At 35.5% G+C, this 22,401-nt stretch overlaps 4 protein-coding genes across 10 annotated transcripts; 2 read left to right on the top strand and 2 right to left on the bottom strand.

Moving 5' to 3' along the window:
• Positions 1-149: 149 nt before the first annotated feature.
• dimt1l (DIM1 dimethyladenosine transferase 1-like) lies at positions 150-10,021 on the bottom strand. The gene is made up of 12 exons (XM_081348942.1): positions 9,830-10,021; positions 7,798-7,871; positions 7,559-7,645; positions 6,340-6,401; positions 6,159-6,252; positions 4,966-5,015; positions 4,559-4,682; positions 2,914-3,006; positions 2,772-2,836; positions 2,603-2,666; positions 1,966-2,072; positions 150-1,863 (listed from the first exon to the last, which is right to left on the bottom strand). The coding sequence occupies exons 1-12, from the start codon at positions 9,885-9,887 to the stop codon at positions 1,821-1,823; spliced, it is 921 nt and encodes a 306-aa protein (XP_081205068.1). The 5' UTR covers positions 9,888-10,021; the 3' UTR covers positions 150-1,820.
• Positions 10,022-10,047: 26 nt separating this feature from the next.
• Positions 10,048-16,787, top strand: pola2 (polymerase (DNA directed), alpha 2). Its single transcript, XM_081348761.1, has 19 exons — positions 10,048-10,180; positions 10,412-10,531; positions 11,377-11,501; positions 11,643-11,728; positions 11,825-11,882; positions 12,114-12,223; positions 12,442-12,635; positions 13,242-13,330; positions 13,451-13,603; positions 13,741-13,803; positions 13,908-13,962; positions 14,044-14,168; positions 14,364-14,402; positions 14,494-14,567; positions 14,659-14,767; positions 15,786-15,892; positions 16,117-16,173; positions 16,304-16,430; positions 16,521-16,787. The coding sequence occupies exons 2-19, from the start codon at positions 10,450-10,452 to the stop codon at positions 16,671-16,673; spliced, it is 1,806 nt and encodes a 601-aa protein (XP_081204887.1). The 5' UTR covers positions 10,048-10,180; positions 10,412-10,449; the 3' UTR covers positions 16,674-16,787.
• Positions 16,788-16,843: 56 nt separating this feature from the next.
• Positions 16,844-19,305, bottom strand: cenph (centromere protein H). 4 transcript variants are annotated; one of them, XM_081348406.1, is made up of 10 exons: positions 19,139-19,305; positions 18,922-19,044; positions 18,699-18,754; positions 18,570-18,606; positions 18,421-18,489; positions 18,273-18,329; positions 18,123-18,186; positions 17,947-17,998; positions 17,570-17,727; positions 16,844-17,442 (listed from the first exon to the last, which is right to left on the bottom strand). In XM_081348406.1, the coding sequence occupies exons 2-10, from the start codon at positions 19,032-19,034 to the stop codon at positions 17,356-17,358; spliced, it is 693 nt and encodes a 230-aa protein (XP_081204532.1). In that variant the 5' UTR covers positions 19,035-19,044; positions 19,139-19,305; the 3' UTR covers positions 16,844-17,355. The 4 variants fall into 4 exon arrangements, with proteins under 4 accessions (XP_081204532.1, XP_081204533.1, XP_081204534.1 ...); XM_081348407.1 differs by having other exon boundaries at positions 16,885-17,442; positions 18,922-19,082; positions 19,217-19,305; XM_081348408.1 differs by having other exon boundaries at positions 16,885-17,442; positions 18,897-19,044; positions 19,139-19,300.
• kgd4 (alpha-ketoglutarate dehydrogenase subunit 4) lies at positions 19,303-21,888 on the top strand. Of its 4 annotated transcripts, none has more exons than XM_081348412.1 (5): positions 19,303-19,437; positions 20,283-20,351; positions 20,722-20,785; positions 21,069-21,277; positions 21,508-21,888. In XM_081348412.1, the coding sequence occupies exons 2-5, from the start codon at positions 20,301-20,303 to the stop codon at positions 21,523-21,525; spliced, it is 342 nt and encodes a 113-aa protein (XP_081204538.1). In that variant the 5' UTR covers positions 19,303-19,437; positions 20,283-20,300; the 3' UTR covers positions 21,526-21,888. The 4 variants fall into 4 exon arrangements, with proteins under 4 accessions (XP_081204538.1, XP_081204536.1, XP_081204539.1 ...); XM_081348410.1 differs by having other exon boundaries at positions 20,722-20,791; XM_081348413.1 differs by having other exon boundaries at positions 19,306-19,437; positions 20,286-20,351.
• Positions 21,889-22,401: the final 513 nt, after the last annotated feature.

Below are 22,401 nucleotides of genomic sequence, written 5' to 3'. Positions count from 1 at the left end.
GAGAGAGATGAGAGAGAGAGAGAGAGAGAGAGAGAGAGAGAGAGAGAGAGAGAGAGAGAGAGAGAGAGAGAGAGAGATCAAATATCTGTGACAGTACTCGAGAGCCATCTAGTGGTCAAATAAAGTATTGACGAAAAAACAACTGGAATGAGTCTGAAACAGCCACAGGAATAATCCACTCATTTAATCCAAAAACAACCACACAACAACAAATTCCACTCATTTAATCTTGGCATGTGAATGACCACCATTAGCATTTTGCAGTAAATCTATTCAGTATTAGCAGTCTGGAGAGTGTGCTTGACTGAAGAAAAAAAAAAAGGGTATAAACGAGTCGGACCAACTAAAATGTGCCCAAAATCCTTTCAAAACTGTCCAACAGACCAGATAAGACCAGGGCCTAGTTTCATAAACATAGCCACTATGTTAAGACTCTGTCTTACTTTTGGGATTCAAATTAGACCAATCTAGCTTTTTATGGTTTATGATGTTACTTGTTTTTTTTCTTCAGCAGGGTACGCTCAGTATCTGAGGGATGGTCCACATTAGTATGGTGCACAAAAGGGCCTCATTAAAGTCATTCCTTTATATTCATACACAACACAACACAGAGTATGCTTATAGACTCGGTAAAAGGTGTTGGTCAGCCTAACGTAACGTAATCAAAAGCTTTGAACTTTTTCCTCTGTGAGAACAAATCACTGCACCAGTAGTGTATTCAAGATTTTATTGTCAACTCAAGTGTTGCTTATCATCATAGAGCAGCAAGAAAAAAAAATGTTTTAATTGTTGCTTCAAAGCTAATTTTTCTGATTTCTATCTTTAACTTTCTTCCCACACCAAATCGGGAGGATCTGAAACAACAGTTCAAAGTGATTCATAATAGAAACGCACCACTGAAAAGTCTCACATAGGGTGAGCAAAGTTTCTATTAAATTTTAAAGCAACTTTACACAAAACACAATTATTCATGGTTTTATTGAACTTGTACAGCTAAACCTTCCTAAGAAACATGCCTTAAAAATGAATCTGAGAATAGGTCGTCAATCACCCATTACATAATTACCTATTATATTTACACATCAAATTTTACATAGTAAAGTAACATTAACTGTAGGTAGAATGTTAATAAAGATTTATCGGTAACACCTTGGCAATAAATTTCAACTTGTTAACAGTTAATGCAATAGCTAACATGAACTAACAATGAATAATACTTTTATATTAAATTAATTTATCATAAACAAACTTGAATTAGCAATTAGTATAATTATAAATTTTAACATTAACCTAAAAATGCTGTAAAAAGCATGTTAGTTGATAACAATGAGTTCATGACACTTAATACATTATCTAATGTTAACCAACTGAACTTTATTGTAAAGTAGTAGTTAGCAGTTTATTCCTCAATTTGACAGTTCAGTATTGAGCAGTAGTGGGCAGGATGGCGTTTTGTGTGTATACTGCTGAGATTGATGGGGATGAAGACTAATATTCTTTACAACAGCATCAGTTATATCAAAAGTAAACTGGTGTACTCACAACTGATGAGTGCATTTAAATGAAAGATGTAAGATGTCCTCTTCAAAGCTGAGAGGAATAAAACTAAAGTTTTACCTCAGAAAGAAGTCCGGAAATATTTCGTCATTCAGCAAAAGGCACTAAACATTGCCAGCCTGAGAGATTAAGTGTCCCACTGCATGTCCATTGAAAAGAAATGCCATTCATTTCTTCACATGGAAGAAAGCATTAACCAGTATATGAGAAGACTGTGACATCACTTCCTGTCAACCTAGTAGCTGTTCACTGTTCCTTAAGTCTTAGGAGAAGTGTATCCCGGCAGAGTTGAAGGCATGAAGAAGCCTACCATAAAATATGGATGCAGAAAAGATGCTTAATGAAACGCCCTCCAAAAACACAAACATTTAAAAGCATTTTTCATGCAGTGAAGCATGCCATACTTACACCATGAAATCATCAATATCCATGGAACGTGCCCTCTTTTCATTAAACTTCGACTCTTGAAGGATGCTATCAATTTTCTGAGTTATGTTGAAATCCTGTTGTACTTCCTGTAGTACAATTTAGAAATGTATTTTAATATAATTGTGTATCAGGTCAAGTATAAAGTGTCTAAAGCCTTGTTCAGTCCAAATCCGATTTTTGTGCATATCCATTTCAAGCTAACTACATTTATATGTGGTTTGATTTCCTATTCAAATCCCATTTTTGGGAAATCCGTTTCGGTCAACCGTTCTCGATTTTGCAAAGCTTTTTTTTTGTTGCTTTTTCACTTTCTCACGCCACATAAAACGTATTAACACATCAGACGTTGTTGCAAAACACATGGTCATATTGTAAGACAACATTGCAAACCCCTCCATGTTATTTCTGGCGTATGCCTACTAACACAACACCATTGCCATAGAAACCAACTCAGATTTTCCGGGAAATGAAACAGCGCCACAGGACATACACATCAGATCCGAACAGTTAGGATACAAAGTGTGGACAGTCAATCATTTAGATCAGAATCCAATGGGATACACAAATAATCGGATTTCGACTGAATGTGAACGTAGTCAAAGTGAAGCAGACTCACTATGTTGTGCACAGAACAGTGGATTCTGTAATTCTTCTCTAATAATTGCTCAACCGCAGAAGACCTGCGTTGAAAACACAAAAACATCAATCCATTATCAAGACTGGCCAGCTTCTTGAATTCATTACTATTTAACACTCAACAAAAACACAATTTAGTGACGTCTTACTTGAAGGCAGCACTGAGCGTTTTGTTCTTTCGGACAAATGCAATTCTGACAAGACCATCCCATTCCTTTAAATGTGGAAAAAAAACTGTTATATAATTTCCAATAACTGCACAGACAGTATACATTTTAATTATACACTTACCTGGAAGTTGACAGGTGGCGGAGGATTTTTGGGCTCTATCCTCACCACGCTGGACTCTACTTTTGGAGGTGGTCTGAAATTGTTCTTTCCCACCTTTATAAGCATAAAATGACATATAACAGTTACAAACTATGCATTCCACACAAACTTGAGGATTTATCCATTCTCAAGCAGCAGTCATAACTTGTTTTTACATATTTTCACATGCATAAGAACAGTAAATAAATGAATACAGGCACCAATAGCAGTCAATTAAAGGAGAACTCCGGTCAATTTTAAAGGAACACTCCGACTTTTTGGGACTTTAGCTTATTCACAGTATCCCCCAGAGTTAGATAAGTCCATACATACCTTTTTCATTTCTGTGCGTTCTGTAAGTGTTATTTGACGCACCCACCGCTAGCCTAGCTTAGCACAAAGACTGGATGTAAATGGATTATGGTAGCATACTAATCCCAATAAGTGACAAAATAATGCAAACATTTTCCTATTTACATGTTGTCATCTGTATAGTCACAGCGTGTACAAATAACAAGGCTATATGAGACAGAGATCATTTTTAATCGTATAAATACTGGGAACTATATTCTCACTAGGCGTAGGAGCACAGCTACTTGGGCGGAGTGGCTACTTGGGCGGAGTGATTAGTGCAGCACACGAGACGCCCTGTTGTTGATTTAGCTGTGCTCCTACGCCTAGTGAGAATATAGTTCCCAGTATTTATATGATTAAAAATGGTCTCTGTCTCATATAGCCTTGTTATTTGTACACGCTGTGACTATACAGATCACAACATGTAAATAGGAAAATGTTTGCATTATTTTTTGTCACTTATTGGGATTAGTATGCTACCTTATCCATTTACATCCAGTCTTTGTGCTAAGCTAGGCTAGCGGTGGGTGCGTCAAATAACACTTACAGAACGCACAGAAATGAAAAGGGTATGTATGGACTTATCTAACTCTGGGGGATACTGTGAATAAGCTAAAGTCCCAAAAAGTCTGAGTTTTCCTTTAACATTGAGCTCATTTTTTTGTAAATTTGGAGTGCAGTCAGTACAGAGAACAACGACAAAAATCTGTGTTGCCTACACCATGTTATCCTCTTTTTAAAATTTGCACCCTGTTGACTTCAATGGGGCAAGTTTAAACCTGCTTTTAGCCTCTTAAGCTTAGCTTCTTCCTGTTTTCGGTCGAAAGTCCATAGTAATCGATTGTGGAGTTCACGCGCGTGATCATAGGTAACTAAACCTATGCGTGTGAACTCGACAATTGATTACTATGGACTTCGACCGAAAACAGGATGTAAATACAGGTATTTGCGCTGGCTGAAATAACATCATTTTTATTCATATCTTTCGCATCTACTGCAGTCAGATTCACCCGTGATCACTCTGAAGGAATCACTCACATTGGCTGTGCACTTGTAATGACACATCAAGGATGTTAAGAGGCTAAAAGCAGGTTTAAAACTTGCCCCATTGAAGTCAACGGTGCAAATTTTAAAAAGAGGATAACATGGTGTAGGCAACACAGATTTTTGTCGTTGTTCTCTGTATTGACAGCACTCCAAATTTACAAAAAAATGAGCTCAATGTTAAAATTGACCGGAGTTCTCCTTTAATGAATGTTGGGACTCTCCAAACCTTCATGAGATGGTCCACGCGGGATAGGAGCTGTGTGTTGATGGACAGCCTGCAATATAGCTTGTCTCCTGGTTTAGCCACCAAACGCATGGCAAATTCCCTCTGAAACATCAGCACGGCACACCTACAGACAGAATAGATACAAAACTCATCACTATTACTGGCATGCCAATAAACTCATCCTCATCTGGCTCTGATCATGTTTTCACCATTTATGTTCCATTGTAATGCAGTGTGTTTTAACTGGTTTGTAAATTCATAAAGACTACAAGGGAAGACGACGTAAATTGCCGAAATCATAACACTCAATATGACAGCAGTAGGAATTAAAGTCCCATCGTTTGTTTTCTCTATACTGCACTTACATTTAATGAATCAGCCAAAAAACAGTTTATCCAATTTCTTACCTAAAAAATGGCCGGTGAAGTAACAGCTTGAACACAAAAGGTGAAGATATCTATAAGGAAAAAAAACAAAATCTCAGTGTGATTAGCTGTGATTGGGTAACACTTTACAGTAAGGTTTAATTTGTTAACATTAGTTAAAGGAACCATATGTAAGAAATGTATTTCAATTAATCATAAAATGGCCCTGATATGTCACTAGACATTAAGAAATCATGTTCATTTCAAATACTTATATCACTGACAACAGTAGTCCGGCCAGGATATTGTCATTTAAAAGTGAAGTTGCAGCCCTCAACTGATGTTGATGTTGTCATGTTGTGTTTTGGCATGATGCCCCACCCTCCACCTATCTACCAATCACGAAGTCAGTAGTGTTTCGGCATCCGGGTTGCCAGCTCTGCTCTAGTTACCACAGCTGCAGCTACAAACGTGTCGGATAAAAAATGTCTAACGTTACGAAACCTAAAAGACCTCATTATGACTCCGAAATACATTGTGACAAAGTCCGAAATAAAACAAGGATTTGTATAGGAGATGCCTTTGAAAGATGGAGACGGCTGAAAACGGAGAAGAATTTGAAGACAGACGCCAACATTGCAACCTATCTGGCAACCTCGAGTCAGGGGGGAGAGGGGAGGGGATACACCGCTCTACAGTAATTTGAAAGTGATGGCAGTACCAGTTTTGGTCACAATCTTACATACGGTTCCTTTAAAGGTACACTATGTAACTTTTTTGTTCAAAATTAACTAAATTAATTAACTAAAGTCAATACAATATCAATCCTTCTTCCAAAACGTGTTTTTGTCTTATCCTGATTCACTGTTAAAGCCTTTTATAAGTGTTTATATTTTAGACCTGTCAGGATGGTTTTAAAGAGATATTGCATACACATCACTGGCCTGTTCGTGTCTTGTCATACCCGTAAATAGAGAATAGTTGCTCAGGCTCGGGTTGTTGTAGCACTGTGCTAGAATTTAGCTTTTTTTAAACTGCCAGAGGGCCAAAAGTTACATAATGTACCTTTAACTACATTAACATGAAATAAAAATGAAAAATACTTCTAAAGCATTTATTAATCTCAGTTAATGTTAATTTCAACATTTAGAAATACATTATTAACATCAAATGTTGTATCTGCTAATATTATTTAATGAGCTAACATGACAGCAACCAAAGAGCAACCAAAATACCTGATAAGGCAAGTTAGCCACGCACACGTCAAAAAAGGGGAGCTGCGTCTTTAGGACGTCCCCTATGAGGATCTGAAGCTTGTTCTGCATTGGACTGTTCGAGAAAACAGATTTTACAATCAAAAAGATGTTGAAGTTGTTGCTGGAGTTTTGACAATGGTAGCAATGAATGTGTATTTACGTGCACTGGACTCTTTTCTGAAGCTCAGCAACAAGCCTGGTATCCAACTCACATGCAACCACCTTTGAATTGTATGGGGGGAAAACAAAAAGAATTTAAAAAATAATCATCACTACTTAAAATCTAGCAATAAGGCCATCCTTAAAAATATTCTTGTTTGCCGTAACCCGACCGACCCTGTCAATTTAGTACCGACCCAATTATTTATTTATTTCCCCTTTTAGTCCGACCGACTTGCCGGTTGTAAACTTGCGTTAAGACCGACCAATTTTTTTTTAACTCTTCAAACAACTAATACAAATGCAATAAAATAATATTAGTTATTAAGTATTGTGAATATAAATTGCTTAGACATACATACAAACATAAGCTACGTTCTTTCTTTTAAATAAAAACTCGTGGCGCGTCATTATGTTTACACCAGGTTTACGCATGTCACACTACGGCCTGCAGGCTAAGATCGCTCCGTTTCATTCACTGTCAATGGTTCGCGCTTGGTAATGATGGCTGCGGCTTTACTCTAAAGATTATTTCATTTTTATATGTTGTTGAATATGGTTTATTAAAAAATAAACATGTGAAAGCGTGTTATATAGGCTACATGTCATGTTTTAGTCAGTAATGACGACGCTACTGCAACACGCATCGCCGCAGATGAGAAGCTAAGCATCAACGTGCTATCGCAAATCAAAGTGAAAGTAAGTCGCAGACGCTTAACACACGATCATCTTTATTAAATGTAAAGAAACGAAATGATCTTACCAGGGCTGTTTCCGCTTTCTCTTATTGCGGGCTTTGATTCAGAAATTTTAGCTGTTGACCAATAAAATAATAACTGTTGCTTTCGGTGCACTGCATTAAATCTGCATATAGCGGGAATTGAAGATCGGTTATATCCGCAAAAAAACTACAACACACATCTATGTAACCAGGTGTAAATAATTGAATCGTTTTGATCAATCAGATTGCAATCCGATCTGAGAAAACGCAAAGTGGCCTGGTGTAAACAGCCCCTAGACATCGGTGAAAAATGTTCTCTCAAGACCCCCCCGACCCCGATTTTTTTTTATTATTAAAAAAATATACTTTTTTATATTATTTTTTATATATATAAAAAAATAAAGACCTACCTACCGACCCTTTTTTTCTTTTTTTTTGCTGTTACTGCAAACCAAAATATTTTTAAGGATGGCCTAAACATTCAGTGTAACTTATTTACTTTCTTGGCTTTCTCCAGGAGTTTGACAGTCATGTTACCAGTTCCAGGACCAACTTCCAAAACCACATCTGTTGGTCGTAGTGCTGCCTGGAAAGATATTTTTGTATTAAATCAATACAACGATTATATTGTGTCGTAACAATGTGGTCAAGCATTCAGAAAGCTCATTCAGCTGTCACTTTCTTTGAAAAGAAAATGACAGAAATTTTTCAGAAAAAGTCACATTGCACATTACTGACCTTCTCTATGATGGCATTGACAACCAAAGGGTTCTTCAAAATATGCTGACCAATACCAGTATTGAACATAATTCCTGAAACACATGAAGAAACAGATATTTTTTGTGTGTATTATTTATGGGTGGACTCTAACAAATTGTATGATGTGTGTCAAAACATAATCCCAACCATTTTTTTTTTTAATCTTTGAAAAATTAAATAAATTTGTGACATTATTGTCTTTAAAATTAACCCTCAGAGAGTCTTCGTTTAGCAGTCACACTCAGTGCCTTCCCGGTCAGAAGTGACCGGACACCTAAAAATGAAACTTCCTCCATCCCAGTAAAAACCAATGCAATTTATTTTTGTTCTATAATATTTATTCTTTTTAAATTAGTATTTTGAGACAATTTGATTGAACTTATTAATATTTATGCAATATTTATAGTCCATTTTTTGCCATTGAAAATAATGTTTTTTTTTTATTATTATTATTTTTTATTTTTATTTTTATATGCCGTATTTTCGGTTAAAATAGAGACTAGGCTTTCAGAAAAAAAATAAAAAAACAAAAAAAAAAAAAAACAATTTATTAAACATAAAATTAAATAAATCATGTTATTGCATGGGTTTACCACTAGATGCCTGTAATAGCTCTAAATGGAGATGCTTGTGAATTCTAGTTGTTTTTGGACCAAATTACTTACTTTTAAGATGTGGATTGATTGTATTTTTTTAGAAATTCTCAAATAATACTTTTTGTTCAAGGTTTATAACATTTTATTAATTATTATTTTAATAATTTTAATAATTATTATATTAATTATATATATATATTAATTATAATTATTAATTATGTTATGTTTTTCACTCTTGATGTTTTAGAGTTTCACCCCTTCATTGCTGAGCACTTTTTTTCTGCATCGTGGCTGATTTTTAGAGAATTTTTGTGTTTTTGTCAATTTCCCATTCATTTCCTATGGGGGTCATTTTTGACCGAAGACCATGAGTGTGACTATTTTTTTTACGACCACTTAGCATGCTCGGATCATGACCTCAATTTTTTTCTGTGTTCACATACCTAATGCCAGAAAAGTCACCAAGTTTCGTAACATTCCAATGAAGCTGTGATTTTTAAAAATTCAAAACAGATTTTTTGTAATCTGAATTTATTGGTGTGTATGTGTATAAAAGTGTGTTTCTATGTGTGTGTGTGTGTGTGTGTGGGTGTGAATTTTTTGCACTCTTGATGTTGTAGAGTGTCACCCCTTTACTGCGGTGTACTTTTTTTTAGAATCGTGGCCGATTTGTAGATTGTACAGACAAAAATTCAGAGAATTTTTGTGTTTTTGTAAATTTCCCATTCATTTCCTATGGGTCGGTCATTTTTGACCGAAGGCACTGAGTGTGACTATTTTTTTTACGACCACTTAGCATGCTCGGATCATGACCTCATTTTTTTTTGCATACACATACCTAATGCCATAAAAGTCACCAAGTATCATAACCTTCCGATGAAGCTGTGATTTTTTAAAATTCAAAACAGAAAATTTTTCGGTCAGAAGTGACCGAAGACTCTCTGAGGGTTAAGCACATAAATTGTATGTGTGTGAGATATAATTATAAATTATATATATATATATATATATATATATATATATATATATATATTATATATATGTGTGTGTGTATGTGTGTGTGTGTGTGTGTGTGTGTGTGTGTGTGTGTGTGTGTGTGTGTGTGTGTGTGTGTGTGTGTGTGTGTGTTCATAACATCAAAAGTAAAACGTATTTTACGTGTTATAGTAATGAAATGAGACTGTGAATGAAAATGTGCTTAACTGTCATGAAAATACTGTCACAATGTTCTATGGTCAGAAAAATAAGCTTCATTTCAATTATGTGACCTGGACGTGTTGTTGACAGGTTTCTAAAGGCTCTCCCTTAATCCAAATTAGATTTATAACATGTTTAACTTTCACTACAAATCTAAAAGGACAGACTTTAGCAAATCGTCCGACAGCATGAGTACAAAACATCTCAACGAGACCTACCTTGACTCTTCACCTCCTGGTGTTTTCGAGATTTTTTCTCGGGTTTAACCTTCGGCATTTTGATAAGTAATGTCTGAGATTCCAAAAAGTGAAATTTACTGTACAAATATGAGTATACGTTCAGGATATTGTAAACACGTGTAGCACCAACAGGCTTTGGTTCCTTTCAGCTGATCGGATGGAAATTCATGTAACAGTCTCGAGCTCCCTCTAGCGTCCTGGAGGGCGCGTGAGGAAACCGGAAGTGACCTTTCAGTGCTGTTTTGCTGGTACTTTTTCGCGGCAATCCAAACGTGATGCTAAGATTGTTGAGAGGAATATGACAGCTGATTTTTGACGTTAATATAGAAGGTAAACTTTCATATTATTGTATTATCCGTGTTGAAGATACATTTCTTAAGTCGAGCTCTATCTTCAGCTGAATAAAATTGTATTTAGAAAGCAAAATATGTTCAGTTATTGTATTTAGCGCCAGTTCCTGTGAGACTCTAAAATGTCGTTCTGTTACAATTGCGATTAATGAAATGTGTTAATCGGAAGGTCTAAATCTTCTTGAAAGCGTTTCTGTTTTTTATTTTACAGATTTCTTTTATATTTGAACATCAGCGGAAACAACAACAATGGCATCAGTCACTGCAGAGGACATCAAGTCTGAACTGGACACTTTCAACATAGCCTTCAATGATGACACTGTGGACAAAAGTAAACGTCAAGTTTCTTATATATAGATTTTTGTATATTAAATTATAACATTGTTAGCATGACATAATGCTCTAAAAATTAGTATATGCCTTATTGTGAAAATATAAATGTGTGTGTGTTTGTGTGTGAATATATATATATATATACATATATATATATATATATATATACATATATATATATTATATATATATATATATATATATACATATATATATTATTTATATATATATATATATATATATATATATATATATATATATACATATACTTTACCGGTCAAAAGTTGTACTATTTTTAATGTTTTTGAAAAGTCTCTTATGCTCATGCCTGCATGTATTTGATCATAAATACAGAAGAAGAAAAAAACAGTAATATTGAGAAATATTATTACAATTTGTATTTTAAATTTTCTATTTTACCAAAGATTTCCTTTTTAAATAAATGCTGTTCTTTTTCTTAACTTTTTATTCAAAAAAAATATTAAGCAGCACAGCTGTTTCTAACATTGATAATAAATCAGCATATTAGAAGGATTTCTGAAGGATCATGTGACACTGAAGACTGGAGTAATGGTTGATTAAAATTCAACTTTGCATCACAGAAATAAATAGGCTATTCCAAAGTATATTCAAATAGAAAACCATTTTTTTAATTTGTAATAATATTTCACAATATTACCATATTTTCCATATGTTTGATCAAATGAAAGCATAAGGCTGGTTTAGCATAAGAGACTTCTTTCAAAAACATTAAAAATGGTAATGTTTCCAAACTTTTGACCAGTACTATATATATATATACACCTTTCAGTGGTCATATGCTGTAATTATTCTTTCTTGTAGTGTTGGAGCAGTGTTTGTGTCACAGGCTGAAGGGGGATGATATTGTATTCGAGTGGGTTGCTTTCAGCACCTCTAAAAACCACCTGCTGCTCACTCTTGATAACCTGGACCAGTTTGAACATGAAGTTAGTACAAGGCCATTACAAACGCATACTGCTGCATGTCAACTGCAACACAGATATTCTGGGATCTCTTGAGATGCCTTAATAAATAAGATACCCAATGTTTCCCTGCTTGATTTGCATACTGCTTATGTACTCTTTCAGATACTGAACAAGAAGAAAAAATCAAAAGGTTCTTCAAAGGGAAGCCAGCTTAACAAGACTAGAGACATCAACTCTATCCAGGAACTGTATCCTTTTAGCTCAAACCATCACTAGTTTTAATTTGACATAATTTCAATTGGTCCCTTAATGTTCACGGTGGTCTTCTTAACAGAGTCTCACAGAATCCGAGCAGAAGAGGAAGAGGAGAACTTGTTGGATTCCTATTCAACACCTGCCAAGGTGAGATTAATGGGGGAGACTTGCTGGAACAGACAGAAATGCATTATTGGTTCCCAATGAGAAAGTATTGTATAGCTCAGCTCTTAAAATTAAATCAAATTTGGTCTTAACCCAACTTTTATTTGAACTGCTGTAATTTGCAATATATTGAAATGAGGTTTCTTTGTAACTGGATTGGTAAGAAAGTGCAAATGTAAATGTATTACTGTCTTCATCTCTGTGTTACCACAGGGCTCTCAGAAGAGAGCGTTGACCACCCCAGAACATCCTCAGTCCAAGAGAGGTGTGGCCCGACTCGCCAGTCCCAGTCTAATGCTGTCACCTGCCAGCTTCTCACCAAGGTAACCAATTAACCAAACTTTTATTTAGATAGCTTTAAATATATGAGGTCTTTAAAAGGCAAACAAACCATTAACAAAATCACCAAGGCAACCAAAAGTTTGATCTCCCAGTAAGTACCCTAAAGACAACATAGAATAATTACCATGACGTGTCTTTTCACGTCAAGATGATACAATACATTGACTCTAATATAAAATTGATTTATTTGTTTGTGTAGTGCAACGCCTTCTCAAAAATATGGCATGCGTGGGGGACGAGGAGAGGTGGTTTCGTCGTTTGGGACGGTGCAGGGTCCTCGCTGGACGGGTAAAGGACAGACAAGTGTGAGGGTGGAAATGCTGGGAGGAGGAGACAATTCACTCATCAGCAGCTACAAATACATGTTCCAGAGACTGAGAGACGTGCGGGACGGTGAGTCAGCACTGACTCAAACCTTCATACAAAACTTTGCTCTTTCCAAGATTTGCATTGTCATGATTATATGATTGTTTTACATGACAATTGCTGAAACACTTCAACGTACATGTCAGGAAGTCAATTTGTTTTTGTGGTTTTTTTTGTGAGTTGCATGACATACAAATGGTCATATATGTGTATGTATATATATATATATATATATATGTGTGTGCGTGTGTGTGTGTGTGTGTGTGTGTGTGTGTGTGTGTGTGTGTGTATATTGTAATTATGGTTGTGAATACTGATGTTAACTAGTACTGCTATTATCTTTTCTTACATTAGATTGATTATATACATATAAATGATTTTATCTATTTGGTTATCTTACAAAATTGTATTGCTTATTATTAGTATAATTTTTAACATTATTTTTACTTATCGTATTATTGCATCTAGTGAGGAAGCTGCAAGTGAAATTTCGTTGAATGGGTGCAATGACAAAATAAATTAATTTGATATGTTTACAAATTGTATGTTGTACGTTGTAATTGTATATTACATGATACGTACAGACTGTCTCTTTATATATTCTTATACATTTATTTATGTTCTTGTCTGTAGTTCTGACTGAAAAGATTGAAGAGCTTGGAGAGGAATTGCGGAGTCATTTTAACATAGAGGAATTCTCTCCTGTTTCATTGCCAGTTCAGGTACAAGCACATATATCATCATAATGGCTCAATAATTCAGTTTTATCAAAACGGAACTTATTTATGGCTGGTGTGCAAAAGTTAATTTTGGAGTCTGCGTATTCATGATCTCACTCTCAGGATAGCGTCACAGTACTGGGGCAGGTGTGTTGTGACAGTAACGGGAAGCTCAATGCCCAGTCTGTGCTGCTGGAGGCCGGACAGGAACAGGGAGGCAGACAGGTGCCCGTGGATCTGTCTGAGCTCAAAGAGTTCTCACTCTTCCCAGGACAGGTGAGATATACACCTATTGGATGCACATACTGCTTTTCTCCTCTTTTTTTTATGTTTGTTTTTAACCTATTGCTAAGTAATATTCTATTACTAATCTTTTTTTTTTTTTTGGCATACATTCTACGTTTGTTTTGTAGGTTGTTGTCATGGATGGGATGAACACCTCTGGGGAGAAGTTTGTAGCTACCAAACTATACGAGGTATCTCACTAATACCCTTTTTAGTTCAGACATGTTTAGGTTAAGTTACAATTTGTTTCTTGAATTATGAATTATATTTATTCAGTGACTTGTTTGTCCACTAGGGTATTCCCCTGCCTTTTTACTGCCCTTCTGAAGTGAAACAGGAAATGGATGAAGGTAAGATTGGGGAAAATGTATCAAGAACATCTCTGAAGAGATCATGGCTCACATTGAACCCTTCATAACACACTTTTTCAGTGTCTGAGCCTGTGATGGTTATGATGGCTTGTGGACCGTACACCCCCTCTGAAAGTCTGACCTATGACCCTCTGATTGACCTCATTACTATCATCAATAAAGATCGTCCTGATGTGTGCATTCTGGTGGGTACAGCTTTGTGCCCATTTCTGTGGTGTTTTGGTCAAACAACCAGCTTGTTGTGATAAAACCTAATTTATCTTTGCAGTATGACTGCTTTTCTGGACATTTAAACAAAATATGTTTAAATGACAAAAAAGACATTTAAAAGAAAAACTGTGACATTTTGGCTAGTAATTATCTGTTTATTTATCTCATAGTTTGGGCCATTTGTTGATTCCAAACATGAGCAGATTGAGGTAAACAACATTTTGTATGCATTTGAAATTCCTGTATTAACAATTTTTTGTCATGGCCACAAATTTAAACACTTTCTACCTTTTTTAACAGAAAAACCAGGTAACAGAAACATTTCAGTCCATCTTCAAGAGATGTGTGGACAGCATAGTAGAAGGAACCAAAGGGTGTGTGTCTATTTATTTTTTTTCACAACTTTATAGAAAGTGCTCACCAATATATGATTGTGTTTTCAACGCTTGCATTCTTTTACTATAGGTCGGGATGCAGGTTGGTGTTTGTGCCATCTCAGAGGGATGTCAATCATCATTACATTTATCCTCAGCCACCCTTCAACCTGACCAACCTCAGCAAAGATGATACAGCGGTGAGATAAGCTAAATTCTCTGTTTATTCAAATGTATATGCCTCTCTTTCTTCAGATAAACACTAACAAAGATTTTTAGGACAATAATCTGAGCACATATATTGCAAGTGAATGGCTGCTTCTCCATTGACGCTTGAAAAACCACACACTGCGATCGTGACTGATTCATCCACTGCGGTCGTATGGCTTACAATGTCCAGTGTTTCCCCTACCTTTGTTTTGGGAGGGCGGCCCACCGAAATTTACTGTATAACGTGCAATTTCACAAATAAATGAAAAGAAGCTTAGTACAATTGAAATCAAATCTCGATATAGAGTAGACTAGTGTGTGTGAATATTAAACTGACTATTTAAATACAAATCCTGCATGTTCTGTGAATGAATGGTACAGACGACACGCAGTTTCATTTACCACACACTCACACAAGCACGTGTGACGCTCGTTTTTTGTCTATATGAGGACACGAATGTATGAACTTCATCTCCAGACTCTAGATCCGCTCTGAAAGTCACTTTGTGAGCATTTAACTGCTTAGTCATGCGTCACAACATCCCTCTTGTGAATGCTTATATGACCGTAGATTGGAAGCATTAATTCTTAGTTAAGAAAGTGAAAAAAATATGTAAAAAATTTACGCACACCTGTCGTTTTGCTTCAGAAGACATTGATTCATCCACTGGGTTCGAATTGATTAGGGTCACGACTCATGATCGCTTTGTGTAGTTTTTCAAGCGTCAACCCGAGCGGCCCCATTCACTTGCATTATATGGACTCCGAGATTATTATTTTATTATTTTCCTAAAAACGTAGTTATATACTTTATACTTAATACTTTAGGTATGACATGAGGGTGAGTAAATGAGAGAATTAAAAAATTTTTTAGGTGATCTGTCCCTTTAATTAGAAAGTCATGATTTTATTCAGTTATATTCTATTATTTTTATATTATCTTATACTGAATAAATAAACTGTTTCTATTATTTCTCTTGTTGTCCAATATTCATTTTCCACCCTTAGCGAGTGACCTTGGCGAGTGACCCCTGCACGCTCCTCATTGGTAATGTGACTTTTGGCCTGACATCTACAGACATTCTGTTCCATATGGGAGCTGAAGAGATCAGCAGGTAATACCACTGAACCAACTGGTAATTATAGCATGAAAACAGCCTACAACTGACATGCATATTTACACTGTGGCTACTTTATGAACAAGAGTAAATTCACTTTTGTATAAAGTGTACCGTTTTCTGATTCATTATTTCATTGACGTTCATTGAATTTAAAAATAAATACTCCTTCAGAGGAACGAGTGCACAGAAGCACTGATTTGTCATTACCGTTTTTGCAGTGGCACTGGCACAGAGCGTTTCTCACGGATCATGAAACACATGTTGACCCAGAGAAGGTTTGTAGAACATTTCTCATCTTTAAATGAAATGGCCTCGGTCTCGAGTAGCAGTAAATGTTTGTCTGTACTCTTCTTTGCTGCTACAGTGATATGCAGTTGTAAATCTTTAGTTTATTTGTTCTTTTAGCTACTATCCTCTATATCCTCCTGCGGAGGAAGTTAACATGGATTATGAGAAGTTTCAACAATTCAGCCAAATGAACCTCACACCTGATATTCTTATCGTTCCTTCTGAACTTCGGTATTTCATTAAGGTAAATCAATCATATTTCAGAAAAGTTTATTTATACAATGTCAAAAAATAAATAAATTCTGACTGAAACAAATTTGCCATTATTTCCCAGGATGTTATTGGCTGTGTATGTGTCAATCCTGGCCGTCTCACTAAAGGACAGGTGGGCGGGACTTACGGACGTTTACTCGTTCAGCCGAACCCTGTGCTGGTGGATGGGAAGAGAGTGAGCCCATGTATAGCAGGACAGGTGGTGAAAATATGATACAATATACCTTTTCTACTGCTTGAACTTTATTAAATCATGTCTGTATTTTGTATGTCTGTATTAAATCTTTTCACTTAAAGTGGATGGAAAATAAAATGCTTTGTAAAAGGCTGTTTTGTCCAGTTAATGTTTAAAAAAAGAACCTATATAAAATCAAAACTGATCTCGCACATTCTCTATTGTGAACAATTTATCAGTGCATGTTATTCCAAATGACATTCTGTAAAATTTAATGAAAATGTAAAAACTCGCTATTCCATTTTTCCATTCGGCGGATGTTATGGCAGACCGCACAAGCTATTGAATAATATTAACCAAAAGCCAACTAGCCATTAAGGCCGGTTTTCTTATTGAATAACATGTTTCACTCAATTGCATGACATTAGAGAGATAAAACTCGTGAACATGGTTTCATGTTACTTTTATTAAGCATCAGTTTGAAGGTCATTTTATCTGTAAATGGATTTCATTTAATCTAATATACATCTCATTCAGGATGTTTCTAAAATATTCTCTACAGATTATATATAAAATGAGCTGTTATGAAAATCTTAAATATACATTGTGCATGTTTCAGTGAAACATCCTTGCCATAAATGTACAAGAAACCATTACACTGAACATAGTAACAGGTGAACTATATACATTAATCAGAGAACTGTGTTCAAATAGGTCCTCTTCAGTTAGGTATGTTTTCTAGTCCCATCGCAATGTCTCTTAATTTAGGATCATCCCTCCAGTTGACTTTACTGGCCAGTATAATTCCCTGAAAAACAAGATTTTTATTACAAAGAGGTTCAAAATGCATAGTGATCCTACAAAAGAACCCAAAGCAAGACAGATCAAATAAAAATGAAGACAAGTACACAAGCAAACATTGAGAAGCCACGTACCCGGAGCACATTTTGTAAAATGGTGGTGACTTTCTGGTATTTCTGCAGAACCGCTTCAGCTCTTTCCTTGGCTCTCTGCTGAACCTCTCCCTGATTTTCCTTCACCTGTTTCAACTCATTTATCTCCAGCATTTTTTTCTTAATTCGTCCTTTAAGCTCTAGGAAAACATGAATGAGATATGGTTGTTTTCTACTAACCTGCATACTGAAAACGTGAGAGTAGCTTTCTTTTTTCTTTTACAAATTGACCCATCCGATGTTACATCTTGTCAAAATATAACATTAACCGAGGTTAAAGGGCTTTCATTCGAAAAATCAGAGCAGAAAATACTGTGTCTGAAAGGTCTATATGATTCCATCTGGGCCTTAGTAAGTACCAAGTCTTTCCTTTTGAACATCTGTGATCTGGTCCTGAAGCTCTCGTGTTTCCTGGAGAAAAAAAAAAAAAGATCAGCAATTAAGTATTCCATGGCCATAAAACCGTTTAAAAATGGAATTATTCATATATATGAAAATTAATTTTTCTAAAACCTATAGCAGAACAATGTCCCACCTTTAAAATTTTCATGGTCTTTTCACAGAGCTCAGTGTTCTGATTGGTCAGTTCCTTTAGTGCCCTGTATGATGAAAGATCGGCTTACTGTTAGGACAACTGGATATCAGACTACATAGATTAGATTTATTTTAATTAAGATTCACTCACTCAGCATCTGCATCATTCTGAATAATCTTTTCAATGACGGCATTCCAAATCTGCATCCTAGAACACACACAAAAAAAAAAAACATTTTAACATGGATACCATCAGAGATTGTATTACAAAAAGAAGCTTGATATCACAGCATCTTTACCTGTTTAATACCAATGTTTTGTTGAAGTATGAGAGTCTTGCCTGCTCTATTGCACTTTCATACTTGGATCTACAGATTGGTAAAAAGATCAATGTTGGATTATTTTAACATAAACATACAGATGGATTAATAAATTCAAACACACTTACAAATCTGCATCAGCTTCACATGACTCCTTGCGTTTTCCTAAGAATTAAACACAATGATCATTAGAATAATTATTAGTGGTTACTCTTTGCATAAGTGTGTTGTTTATTCACATATAAATGTAAGCTTACCCATGCTGACTTTAACGTTCATTTCAAAACACTGATTTTCCATTATTTCTTTCATTCTTGAAAAAAACAAGACATAGAAGAAACAGAATGAGCAAAGTAACACTGTTATCTATATAACATGATGTCTATAATACATAGTACATAAAGTTGTACACGAATTTGTACTCTACGAATTGGTATAAGACGATAACAACAAACCATACAAATAAAAATGGAAAATCACTTTAGCAAACGTGTGGGTGTCACTCCATCAGAAGCTGATGATGGATCAGTCAGGCCGTTTATTTCAGCAGGGTCAGTATCTGAGGAGGGTGCATCATGACTACTGGAACTCATCTTTGTGTGTCTGTGCAGGGGGGGGGAAACATAACCCCATTCAGATATCTGTTGAAGAGACCCCAGACATAAAACGTATATAATTAAAAAATTGTATCACTTACTGTCGCTTCCGGTTCTTGCTCTGTATGTTTTTGTTTACTAATATTACTTTTTTTGTTACAAGATTCCAAGCCGCGTACCTAACAGTCCTATCCGAAACTGCCGCCAGGAAGTCATGGCGTCACGTGACAGTCATGTGACTGGGTGATCCACAAAACCCCGCCCACCTGCATCAAACCAAGCATGAGCAGAAATAAAGGATTGTCCGTTCACAGGCGACTATCTTGACTGTGTTTAGTGTGTCTCGGAGGTCAACATGGAAAAATAAGGTTATACTGCTCAACTAGATAGCGTATTGATGGTAAGAATGTATGTTTATTGTGCTTATTATAAAGCGTGGATCTATAGATTTGTACATTTAACGGTATTTTAATGGCAGAACCACTTGTAATGAATATTAGCAGGATGAGCTAGGGTAAGGGTACAGTGAATTCATTTTTCGTTTTTTTCTGCAGTAATGTATTATTGATGTGTGATATTAAAGCTCATGAATTCGCATGTATATGTCAATGAATTGACAGACTGTTTCAAGTTCATTCATTATGATATACTGATGCAGCTAATTTGACAGCTTCTCTGCCACAGACTCGAACATGACGGTTGTTGTTACTTCTTGATAATTAATGCGATATTTAAACATTAATTGCCTTTTATGATAGTCCTTACATGCCCTCGTCTGGTTGCCAAATGTCAACTCTATTTGGGTCGAATCTTTTCAGTGACTCATTTAAGCGGTTTCGCCAAATTGGTCTGAACAATTCGTTCGCGACTGGTTTGATAGACAGTTGGCTGTAGCATTATTATTAATATTATTATCCTCAATATTAACATAATCATCATTACTACCACTATTATTAATATTAAAACATGTTTTTTTTTATCGTTAAAACAAGTTTAAGTAGTAAAAACCAAATAGATTTTTTAACCAGTTCTTTTATACAACCTGTTCAAAAGAACCGATTCGCGAAAATGACTCGAACTTCCCATCGCTATTTGTCTGCCGCGTTTGTCCCGTAGACTAGAAAAAAAAAAGGTTTGTCTTTTTAAGTTTTAATACGACAGTGCCCTCTTCAGGTTGCTAATGTATTCACTTTACGCGTCTTGTGTCTTGTCTGTGTGTTTGAACTCTATGGTTTGAACCGGAAGCAGTGATCGAATGTCGTCATGGGAAGCAAAGTGAGTGGCAAGATGGCAGCTGCCAGTCGGGTCGTGCAGGTAAACACTTGCTTCAGCCTGTATACCGATCATATTGCTGTGACATCTCGTTCAATTTAGCTTATTGTTAAAACGGTGATCTCTTATCCGCATAGTATTCAGTAATTTTATTCTTGGGTGTTTTTACTTGACCAAAATGCATTGATTTCACTGGTTTGACAGATGCCCTTGTGGACAGACACAGTTTCGGCTCTGTTTATCGCTTTATTTCACATCTGTAAAGCACAATATAATCTCAGCAACACGTTAAGCATTATGTACATCAAATGCAATCCCTAAATATTACAAGTATATAAGTGTCTGTGGTTGTAGATAAGTCACTGCAGAACTGTTTTGTTAATTTTTTCTCATTACATTTATTCCTTTGCAGGTTGTGAGACCTCATGCACCTTTAATTAAATTTCCAGATCGAAACAGCGTCCCTAGGCCGAATGGTATAAGTAATAACCTCATTGCCTTATTTTTGCCATTATATGTAATTCATCAGTTGTTCTGTGAAATATATCGTTTTTTTGTGTGTAATGCATTAGAAGCTGTCAACTGCTCCTTGTAGTAGGTGGAGTAAATCTAAGACACCAAACTTTTTCTCTTTTGTTTACCTAGTTTCCATTGTGGTACATGTTTAGCCTACTTGGATTGGTTTAGTTTTTAAATCATGGTAGCAAACTTTAAAGCTGGCGCTACGAGTTTTTTGGTAACTTTTTTCTGTATTTCCAGTACAAGAGGCACTGAAGGTGCTCGCAGCCAGTCTCCCACAGATCTCCCCATCCGCACCTCCTCCTGCAACGTCAATATCACCTCCACCCAGACCACCGGCACCCATCAGCCGACTGCCGGGAACCCCTGACAGCGTCTCTGTAGTTAAAGATTTCCCTCAGAGATACCGCAGAAGAAACCTTTCATTAGATGAAATGGACTACATCCAGGTTAGTGTTCATTTGTTTGTACAGATTACACCATTTGAAAAGACACAATCAGTACATTTACATTTGAGAGAATATGAAGAATGCATTGCATTTCACTTTTAACAATCTTTATATCTGCACTGTTCTGGAGCTTGGAGAAATATAAACGCATTTATAAATGTGATGTTTAGAACAAAAATAGACCAGAATATGAATAGACCACTGACCATAGCTTGTTTTCTCTTTTGCAGCGAGGCGGACCAGAGTGACTCGTCTGGTCCAGTTTATTCAGACTCCTTATTTGTGGAAAAAAAATTCTCAGTATAAGAGGAGTTCATAATGTCATTTAAATAAATTATAGTTATATTGTACATACAGATTATCATTTAACATTTGCTCTGTATTTACATTAAAATGCAAAACTCTTTGCCCTCCTATTCTTCAATCCATCTGTGTTGTATGGGCCACTCTGACCATCATGAACAGAGTTGATGAACTTCCTCTTCCATTTCATTTTGTATTCTGGATTCAGAAAAGCATTCAGTGCCAGCTGTCTACAGATCTATGAACAAAATAGATCACCGAGTACTGCAAATCGGAACGATTAAAATATGTACTCATTTTTGAAAGTTTTCAGTTGTCTTCTCTTATTTAATCTAATCATAACCACCATCTCTGAATTTTTTTATTTTTGTAACTGAGTAGGATATTTTCAGTCAAATTACCACATTTGTTTCCAGAGCTTTTATTTCTGGAGCTTTTTACACCAAGTAATAAAGTACAACAAAAATACAAAATAATGAAAAACCAGCCACAAAGCAATACAATTATATGTACATATTTTATAAACAATAGAGATATCTGAATAATTCTGTAATGTTATGATTGTCTGTGTATTTATATATATATATATATATGGATATACATTTATAGGATTTGTTGGTTTTATTCACAAGTTTTACCATTGTCATCCATGGTTGAATGTGAAAACCTTTATTTAATAATTCTTTTAAATTTCTAAATTAAATGCATAATAAAACACACATCCACTTTACCAAACTTTTCGCAATATTTTTAAGATGTAAAACGTTTACTTCGATAGGTCAAAACAACCTGTACATTCTGGTATTTTAGTTCGTCTTTAA

The sequence above is a fragment of the Scardinius erythrophthalmus genome (genome assembly GCF_964197995.2).
Source record: "Scardinius erythrophthalmus genome assembly, chromosome: 20".
Lineage (NCBI taxonomy): Eukaryota > Metazoa > Chordata > Actinopteri > Cypriniformes > Leuciscidae > Scardinius > Scardinius erythrophthalmus.
Note: the sequence above shows the minus strand (reverse complement) of the source record. Positions and strands in the feature narration are given on the sequence as shown.